Source organism: Polistes canadensis, unplaced genomic scaffold (genome assembly GCF_001313835.1).
Source record: "Polistes canadensis isolate GaletaPanama2010 unplaced genomic scaffold, ASM131383v1 scaffold_19, whole genome shotgun sequence".
Taxonomy (NCBI): domain Eukaryota; kingdom Metazoa; phylum Arthropoda; class Insecta; order Hymenoptera; family Vespidae; genus Polistes; species Polistes canadensis.
The window spans coordinates 757,934-768,240 of record NW_014569566.1 but is presented as its reverse complement, the minus strand read 5'-3'; the positions used below and the strand labels follow the sequence as shown (position 1 = coordinate 768,240).

The window sequence follows — 10,307 nt, the reverse complement described above, 5'->3', positions numbered from 1 at the left end:
TTTTTTTTTTTTTTTTTTTTTTTAAGAATAACTTTCCTTCCGTAATTTCGTAAGATATACGCATGCACGTCTATGCGTATATAAAGATTTTTTATTTCGTTAGCCGACATATTTTTCGAAAGAATGAAAATAAAAAAGCGTGAAAAATGGGCGTCTTCTTGGTGGTGTTTAATGATGGCGGTTTATGATGATGCCGGATGTGAAACTCTAAAACGATTGTCAACGCGATCCGAGACAACGGAACAACGTACCGTGACCTCTTCCATGAGCTACCACGTTTCCTTTCGATCGTAAACCAAGTTCCCATTCTTTGTATTCTAACGCGATAAGAAATACGAGAGACTTTCGCGGTTTTACTAAGCTATTTCGTGACGTTAGTGACGTCTTCATTAACAATTTATTATTATACATATTGCATCTTACAACCTACATTCTTTCATGAATTTTTTTTTCTATTCGTTGTAGAAAATCGATTAACTTTTTTGCATACGCCAATATATAAAATCAACGAATCGTCTCGTAATACGACGTACGACGCTAATATGAGTCGTTAGTAAATATAAGGATTAATATTGAACAACGTTAATAAAATAATTATAATTAAATATGTGGAATATATATAGAGGAAAGAGGAAAATTAAATAAATTCTCTCGTAATTCTCTCACTTTTATGCGGTGATTGCATATATGTCCTGTATATATTATAAATTATTTTGTTTATCAGCAATCACACATGCGTCTATATGGTAAAACGTAGAAATATTATTTCTATAGGATAAAATATTATTTTTAAACAAAGGGGAGTAGTATCGATTAAACAATACACTCTTAATTATCCTCTTAAGTGAGAAATAATGGGAGAAAATTAAAAGAATAAAGATCGTAGTTATTGTAAAATATAATTGAACTCCTAAGGTATATTTCAGGTGACGTTGGCTGGCAATTACATTCTCACGGTTGCTACTATATTACTCGCGCGTTATAAACAAGATGAAATAATTATTACACTAGCTGAGGTATGTAAATTAATTTTAAAGAAAATAACTACATTATATATTCTTTATTAAATATTTCGATATAATTCATATATCGTTCACATTTAGATTGTATCTGACCTGGTGAAGGGTGAGTTAATGCAACTTGGCTCAAAGGAGACAGAAAATGAAAGATTTGCTCACTACCTCAATAAAACGTTTCGAAAGACGGCCAGTATGATGGCTAATTCGCTTAAAGCGGTAAGTTGGAATTGAGAAAAATTCTTACAAATAAAAATGCTATAATATAAGAAAATTAATTTTTTTTCCACAAACTTTCTAATCAATTTATTTTTTTATTGTATTTTATTCGTAGACGGCACAGGCGGTTGATGTCAACGATGAAATAATAGAAATAGCTTATCAGTACGGTCGAAATATTGGAATTGCATTTCAATTAGTAGACGATTCTCTAGATTTTGTCGCATCCTTGGCAATGATGGGCAAAAAAACGGCAGTCGATTTGAAACTCGGCTTGGCTACTGCTCCTGTTCTTTTCGCTTGTGAGCAGGTAATAATGAACTATAATTCGTTCGTTCAAACGAAATTGAAGCAAGCGTTAATTACAACTAAAAAAAACCATTAAATATTTATTAATATTTAATATTGAAAAAACATTTGTAGTGGGTTTGCGTATTTGTAGTACATGCTCAATTTAATTGTAAATAAAACATTTGTTCAGCTCGATCTACTCATCTAATTATCACGGTTTTTAATTTTATCATTTGTAATACTTTGTAACAAACAATTTTAATTAAATTTTTCATATTTGTGTTTTTTTGTTGTTTTCTAGTATCCAGAACTCAACGCGATGATCATGCGTCGATTTCAAGAACCGAACGACGTTGAGAAAGCGTACGAGTTGGTACACAAGTCGCACGGTCTTGATCAGACGAAATTTTTAGCAAAAAAACACTGTGCCGAAGCTGCCAGATTGATTCAATCGTTAGCTGAAAGCCCTTACCAAAAAGCTCTGATAGTTCTTACCGATTTGGTTATCAATCGTATTAAGTAGCATCGTATGATCGAATAATTTACATTGGTTTAAAAATGCGCGCTATATCTATATATATATATATATATATAGATAATATTAGTTGGTTTAATGGAAAAAAAGGAAAAAAAAGAAAAATAATAATAATAATTATTATTATAACAAAAACGAAATACAATAAACAAAAAAATAATAAAAATATTCGATATCCACTTAAAGAGGATAGATTAAACGATGAGATGTTAAGGGTAAAATCTCTCATCGAGAAATGTTTCTATCTCCAAAGGAGATAACGTTTTTGCACAATGCATCGTCCACATAGGGATTTGTTAAAATGCACGTATATTAAAAGTTTAATATATATGTTAACGCGAATAATGCGTATAAACGTAGATGATGCTCAAAGTTCATTAATGTCGATCATCGACAAAGAGCTTATTTTAAGATGTAACATAATGTTTTTTAAAAACTATTCATTTATATATTATATATTATTATAAATATCGGATATGGGAAGATATCAACGACGTACCTACAAAATCGTTCATTGCAAAAAGAAAAAAAAATATAAAGGAAAATAAGTTAATTAGAAAACAAGCATAAGTTTTCAGTAGATTGAGTAGAAGTATTCTTTTTCTTTTTCTTTTTTTTTTCAAATAAGCTTAAATGCGCATATTGTGTCGATTATTTTTCAACGTTATCAACGTTATCAAACATCGCATTTCTCTATTTTTGAACAATGTCAAAGGATAGCAATTGTATCACTCATTAAGTACCTACTCCTGTGTGTTTTATCTTTTGTTTGTAAAGCGAAGAAAAGAGAAAAGCATGTGTCTGCTGTTTTGTAGTACATGTACTGTTTAATAAAATTAAATAAATAATAGAAATAGTAATAAAATGCGTTAGCGACTGCGAGCCTTCCTTTTTTTACGATTGAATTAATATTAACCGTACACAATCAATATTAAGACAATTATATGTGTACGGTGAAAAAAAATGAATAAAATAAAATAAAACATATTTTCGATTTAATTAAAAAATCTATGGAAAAAATTGTTAAAAAACAAATTACAAATAAAACATTAAGAGGAAGGTATTCGTGTGAGCTAATTCACGTAGAAAGTACAATCTGCAATTTAGCACGATATAGTGTGGAGAATATCAAGCCAAAGAAAGCCTTCTGGTCTCTTTTAATTCTTTCACTTGTTCGTCAACGAGCAAATTTACCATAAACAAGAAGTACTTGTATTCTCCTTTTATAGATTCAAGTTTTAAATGTGAAATGTATTTTTATTTTTTATTTTTCTTCATAAAATTATCATGTGCGTGCTGACATTGCCTTGTAAAGGCCGAATATTTTATCATTGTCTAAAGGACATAAAAAAACCATGTTCAAAATACTGATTGGAATAATTATGATTTACAAAAATATAGAATATATTAATATCTTATGTATGATAATAACTTATATTTATAAAAACAAATTTATGTATATAATTGTTATAAGATTGCAAGTCGTGTTATAAACTAAACTTAACGATTGAATAATAAAATAACTAATTAAGATCAAACTTGGATTTATCATAGATTAATATCTACAATTCGAGTAACACAAACATTTGAAACATGAATAAATATTTGATTTATCATCCAACATTAGTAATTTCTTTATTAAATTAAGAAACTTAAATCGATAAATTTATTTTACAATTTTTTGATGACAAATATAATGATATTGTATGATTAATATAACGTAAATATATTTTTGTTCTCAAATTATACTTCGATTGAAAATTAGACAATTAAAAATTTAATATTGGCAAACCTATTTGTCTTTTTTTAATATTTTTTATTAGTATTGTTATTTATTCACTTAATATATTTAAAAATTAAAGATAGCTCGAATACCAAATGGAATATGATGCAGTTTGAATTTGCGCGCTAAGAAGATGAGAGTGTCACGTGTTAAAAACATGGCGGAGTATTTTTTTCTGACACCAGTATAATATTTCAAATGTAATAATAAATTCAAAGTATCAAACAGAGTGATAATATATTCCGTAAAATATTAAATAGATATTTAATTAAATAGTCACATTTCTGTATAAAAATCATGATAAAATAAAGTATTCTTAAACATTAGCGATAACGACTAATATTGTTGTCAGTTGGTATAAGTTGATCAGTTCTGCGACTAATCAATAAATTTTTTACAAACCGCCTTTGCTTTAACCGATTAATTAAAATAAAAATATGGCTGACTTGTTAGATTTATGTGAAAAATATTTCGGTTCGCGAAATTTTTATGAAGTATTAAATATTTCAAAAGATGCTGATGATAAACAAGGTACGTAAATCAATGTGGCATTAATGAAAACCTAACCTCAAATAAAAAACAAATTTACTAATTTGTAACTTGAAGAGAATTATTTTCTTTTTTTTATTTATGATTTGAGAAGTTAATTAGTCACGATTAATGAATTATTTTCATTTCTAATATAAAATATATTCTTTATTTTCTTTTGTTATATCAGTGAAAAAAGCTTATCATAAGCTTTCCCTCCTTGTGCATCCTGATCGTGTCGAGGAACATGTCAAAGCTGAAGCAACTGAGAAATTTAAGGTGCTGGGTAGAATACATTCCATTCTTAGTGATTCAGATAAAAGAAAAATCTACAATGAGTCCGGTCAATATGATGAGGAAAGCGAAGAAGTTATTATGCGCAACTGGGCTGATTACTGGAAAACATTGTTTAAACCAATTACCGAAGAGACTATTAGCAACTACGAAAAGTCGTATAAAGGTTCTGAAACTGAAATAAAAGATTTAAAGAAGGCATACATCGACGGTGAGTTTATATTCATTTATTTCAAACTTATATTGTATTATACGTGATAATAAATCCATTTATGTTTTATAGGTAAAGGTGATATGGATTACATCTTGGTGGTCGTGCCATTCAGTAACTGCGAAGAGGAGCCAAGATACCACGCAATAATAAATAAATTGATAGAAGCAGGCGAAGTACCAGAGTACAAAGCTTTCACAGAGGAAAGTAAAAAAAAGAAATTACGCAGAGAAAGAAAGGTATGATTAATCAAAATATAAATCATAATTAGATCAAACATAGAAATAAGTAACTTCGTTCATTAGAGACCAATTGGATGCTTACACATTATTCAAAAATGTTGAACTTATACTTTATCCCGAATGAGCTACCACATACATTGGATTATGACGTAAAAGTCTAATGAAAAAGTTTATTAACATCAAAGGAAGCATAGTAATCTTGAATTAGAATGCTTCTTCTCTTCTTCTTCTTCTTCTTCTTCTTCTTCCCGTCAAAAACGTTTTCATTAAACGTCACGTCAATATTTGAACAAACAAACAAACGCTCGTTGCTCTATTTTCTTGCATTTCTATTTTTATCAATGGACAGTGTCGCTCGACCATTGAAAGTAGCTAGAGAAGGAGAAGCAATGCCGTGAGAAGTATTCGAGGTGGGGGGAGAGTACTGGTAAATAAGTAACCAGGGAACGCGCAAGAGCGCTATTAGTTCACGGGACAATCGAATCGAGGATCGCCCTCTTTCCTATTCACGTTATGTCTATCGGCTAAAGTCTTCACCACGATGACTTTTATATTACCGTAAAGCTATATAATAATTTAATGATACGATACAATAACATTGAATTAAACAATTAACGAGATGACATCTCGCGAACGTTTGAATAAAATGGATAGGATCGTATTCGGATTAACGTTGTTAATAATTTGCTCGAATATCGATGATGCAACAGGAACGTGCGTTCACGTGGAAAACGATGATATGTTGGAATACTCGTGCGTCGGAGGACGTCCTGACGATTTGCTTTCCATACCAACCGAAACGGAAAAAATTCGTATAAAACAAATGGAAATTCCTGTTATAACTGAAGATATGTTTTCACGATTCGGTAATCTTTGGGTTTTGGCATGTTCGCGATGTAACATCATTGATATTGAACCGAACGCTTTCCAGTCTTTGGTCAATCTTCAACAATTGAGTTTGGACGATAATCGTTTAAAAACAGTCAAAGGATCTTGGTTCAAAGGCATGGAATACTTGACTTATTTGGATCTAAATTATAACGAGATAACGACAATTGAAGACGAAGTGTACGAGAATCTGCCGAGTCTTATTGATTTTCGATTATCCGGCAATCGGTTCGAGTGCTTGAACAGCCAAGCTATGGAAAACATGTCGCATTTGAAGAGAATATTTCTCAGTGAAAATTCTGAGTTTAAGTGTCCGAACGCTATCAGCAAGTTTCTCGATGCTCGTGGCATTAGTTTTGATAAAGATTCACAATGGAAGGATTTTGATGAAGTTTCTGTCGATAGCATGGTTGTAGATCACCAAACGGAAACTTCGACGGATTGGTCGTCAATGCCAGATCATCGAAAGAGATTACATTTTCCTACAGTTGTTACAACAACAACAACTGAAGATACGAGAACACCTGAACGTGTCTCATCAACGTTTGAAACAACACATTATCCATTGTATGCTCCCGTGAGGGTCACTATTACTTCCGATCATAATGAGAAAATATCGCAATTATTCCCACCGGTTGATTCTTCTGCAATCGTCGCTACGACTAATAAACCGGAAGTGCCACGATATCCACCAACGATCGCTGATCCTTATCTTCCTGACATGACGACGGCAATCACAACGGAACAACCTTTTATATATCCATCAACGCAACCTTGGCCAATTGTCACAGAAAACGACAGTGAATATCGCAAACCATTAGACTACTCCGAGGAATACAATCCAACTAGGACGACGTTCCCATTTGATTCAAGGCCAACTAATCGAGAAACTTTGCCTCCTTTGGTAGATCCAAGATATATTTTATCCACTCAACCACCTGAAACTTATTGGACGCAAAATGGCATACTCATAGAACCGAATTATCCACTTCCTAATCCATCTTTCAGCCCGGGGCTCAACGAAAATGATATAGAAACTATACAAACTGAAGATATTCATTTCACAATTAGACCACCACAAATACCGCCTGAAATTGTTCAACCTGCTGCACCTTCTGATTTACTTCAAGTACCTTACTACAACCCAACTGTGACCATACAACGGCCATTACAATCGTCAATTGCACCAAATTACGGACAAAATCAACAACAATCAATGACAGTAGTAGAAACTACTACAGACAAACCGTTTCCCCAGTGTCCATCAAGTTCACCGATATCTGTTGAACTGACACCTTTTCTTATCTTTCTCACTTTTATTCTGAATATCATCGTGCTGAGATTTTAGCTGATGGACATTTGCTGTGAATGATAGCATTAGTTTAGTACGACAAACGTGCACAACATTGCATTGACTTTAATTCAATACACTCGTACTCGTATCTATCGTACGATTATGATTTATTACTATTATTATTATTATTATTATTATTAGCAGTAGTAGTAATTACTATTATTATTACTATTATGTATGAGCCGATAATATAATAAGAACTTTGTACGAGAGAGTTCAATTAAGCCGCGTAAGCATTTATGAGATCACGATCGACATGCACTGTATTTAGTTTTCATTTCGAACATCTCTCGGTTTTTTTCTTTTTTATGATTATGTAAATGAAAATTGTTCAAACTCCTCTTTTATTAATTGGACGAGACAAGAACCAGAGTTACAATTGCGTACGTATTATTCCGTACGTGTGTAAGTAAACAATCATTTATTTAACAAAAGTAGATAATGATTTACTGTTCGCACGAATTTTCGAAGCTTACTCTATAATTGGTCTAACAATAATTACAATAAAAAAAATATTTAATCATGCGATTTATCTATGACGAATGAGAGAAAGAAAGAAAGATAATCAGCAAGTGCAGACAATTGAAATAAACGAGCAATGAGGGTCGCATTGCATCCGGAGTGGTAATGAAATAATTACTAATGCCATCGTCCAACCACGTTGACTCTCGTTATGCAACGACCTTGGTTTCGATAGTTCCAGAACGCAATATCTTTATCGTGAATCTATTTATTATTTTATTTGATTTACGAAACGCGACTTAATATACGTGTGTTTATGTGTAAGAGAATGTAGACACAAATCATCATCCCTTTAAACTGATCTTGATCTTGATAAATTAATAGATAGATAAATCTAACACTTGTTAATTATATCGTACAATTCTGCTCGTTGTAAAAGTTGGAATATTTGATGATGACAATTAATCATCATCCTGGAAAGTGATAAAATATAATTTGTTTAAGTATCCTGAACAATGAGTCAGTCAGTTAGTTAATCGGTCAGTCGGTCAGTTAGTCAGTTAGTCAATCAATTGTTCAATTAAGTCAATCGTCAGAGTCAAGTTCAAGAAAAGATTCATGGATCGTGGTTAGACAACAGGTGTTGAGATTAGCATCTTTGATGAAAGAGAGAAACTAACGGTGCCAAATGCAAATAGAATATTGACCTTGAAGAAAAACTCGTTCCTTCTGAGACTTGTTTACAATAAAAAAAAAAAAAAAAAGAAAGTTAGGATATTTTTTTTATTAAAAAAAAAAAAAAATATTATCCTCATACTTAAAGATTCGATTTCATTTTCGGTCAACTATATATCGAATTTCTGAGATATAAAGGGAATAAGTTCGGCCAGTTTGAAGATTGTGTCATGCCTATGAACGAATTAGAAATTCTGCGTAAGCCGGTTGTGCAACTAAAGTTCCTAACATTAGTCTTGCAACGTTTAGAGAGAAACTTGCCAGAAATTATAAATAACGGAATTTCCACGTTAGCAAATTTTTGGAGTAGGTCACGAGCGATATGAAACATCATCGATGATTACGGATTTTGTGCGGGTCAACAAGTGAATCGGAACAGAGAAAGGCAATAGAGACAGAAAGTTTGTTTGCGTTTTTAATGGTCAGCTGTGTTTGTCGGTTTTTCTCTCTCCCTCTTTCTCTCTCTCTCTCTCTCTCTCTTTTGAGAGAAAATTTCTGATGAGATGATTTAGAATACGCGCGTTTCGAAATGTGCCAAATAGTGGTATTGTAAAATTCGCAAGTCAAGAAGAACGCGTAATCCTTTGCTTTGAGAAATAACAAAGGAATACATTATATCCGATTGGACACGTTTCAAATTAAAATCTATCCGTCTCTTGGTATACATATAGAAATGATTTCCAATGTGTAGAAGAAGATGATGAAAAAGAAGAAGAAGAAGAAGAAGCATTTCCGTCATATTACGACACGTATTTATTTAAATATATGCATACAAAAAAGAGAGAGAGAGAGAGAGATAACTATTGAGATCAGACACGATTGTGGGACCACGTGTATAAAAATAGAAAACAAATCTTTTTTCGCTCTTAACTAAATTACAAGTGCGTTCCTACCTACCATTTGGAGTTTATTAACGATAGTGCTTTCTGTTACGTCTCTGGATCTACTTCACTTCTTCTTCTTCTTATTCTTTATCGTTGCTTTTAATCTGACTGACCTGTTTTATTAACGAGCCAAAGCATGTTATTATTAATTGCAACGTTGAGTTTGATCGTCTCTGGTCGGAACGAAAATATTGAATTCGATCTAAAAAGTTAACGTAATTAATCGGAATAATTTCAAACGTACACTTATCGTAATAAAAATTTCTTGAACAAAATTGAAAGTCATTATAGATGATCTAACTTTCGTAATAATTATATTTTTTTAGTGGGCCAGAGAAGCCATGGAGGCTGAACGATTGAACAGAATGCAACAAATAGAAGATGAAGAAAACGCAGCCGCTAATAATCTAGCTTTAGCAATTCAAAATCGTAACAAAGAACGAGCTGATCAAGCTAATAATTTCTTCGATTCATTGATCGATAAATATGCTAAGAAGGCAACTAAATCAACAGCTACGAAAAAAAATATGGCTACAAAGAAAACAGTCAAGAGAACAACGTCTATGCAAAATCTGAAGAAAAAGAGAAAGACTTAAGAAAGTATTTTAATGTTATTATCAAACGTGTCGTTTATGTTAACAGGACACTAATCGAATCATCATCAAAATCATCTCATATTGTCGTCTATAACTTTATCGATATATACAAAATATTTCTCTCTCTCTCTATCTCTCTCTCTCCTTATTTTTCTCTTTTTCTAAATTACGCTATTTTATTTTATAATAATGTCTTTTAGAAGTTGTATATCTTTGCTGTAACACCATTATTTATATGAATAAATAATAATGTTTAATTCTTGTAAAAA

At 31.7% G+C, this 10,307-nt stretch overlaps 2 protein-coding genes across 3 annotated transcripts in view; both read left to right on the top strand.

Annotated features, from left to right (window-relative positions):
* LOC106793851 (decaprenyl-diphosphate synthase subunit 1) overlaps positions 1-2,156 on the top strand; it is a gene marked incomplete in the record, with an annotated part of 30,174 nt that extends 28,018 nt beyond the window's left edge. Inside the window, 4 exon segments of the mRNA XM_014761101.1 lie at positions 927-1,016; positions 1,104-1,235; positions 1,351-1,545; positions 1,828-2,156. Of these exon segments, the coding sequence (XP_014616587.1) occupies positions 927-1,016; positions 1,104-1,235; positions 1,351-1,545; positions 1,828-2,049 (639 nt within the window).
* A 1,811-nt stretch (positions 2,157-3,967) lies between these two features.
* Positions 3,968-10,307, top strand: LOC106793846 (J domain-containing protein CG6693). Of its 2 annotated transcripts, XM_014761092.1 has the most exons (4): positions 3,968-4,375; positions 4,563-4,877; positions 4,950-5,116; positions 9,769-10,307. In XM_014761092.1, the coding sequence occupies exons 1-4, from the start codon at positions 4,282-4,284 to the stop codon at positions 10,036-10,038; spliced, it is 846 nt and encodes a 281-aa protein (XP_014616578.1). In that variant the 5' UTR covers positions 3,968-4,281; the 3' UTR covers positions 10,039-10,307. The 2 variants fall into 2 exon arrangements, 1 of the variants encoding a protein (XP_014616578.1); XR_001382470.1 differs by lacking the exons at positions 3,968-4,375; positions 4,563-4,877; positions 4,950-5,116 and adding an exon at positions 5,569-7,744 and having other exon boundaries at positions 9,769-9,939.

Bases quoted from the DNA above. Each gene is read 5' to 3' on its own strand.
- LOC106793846 (XM_014761092.1), top strand. From the start codon at position 4,282: ATGGCTGACTTGTTAGATTTATGTGAAAAATATTTCGGTTCGCGAAAT. The intron at 4,376-4,562 runs GTACGTAAATCA...TTGTTATATCAG, and splicing joins AGATGCTGATGATAAACAAG to TGAAAAAAGCTTATCATAAG. The intron at 5,117-9,768 runs GTATGATTAATC...ATATTTTTTTAG, and splicing joins AATTACGCAGAGAAAGAAAG to TGGGCCAGAGAAGCCATGGA.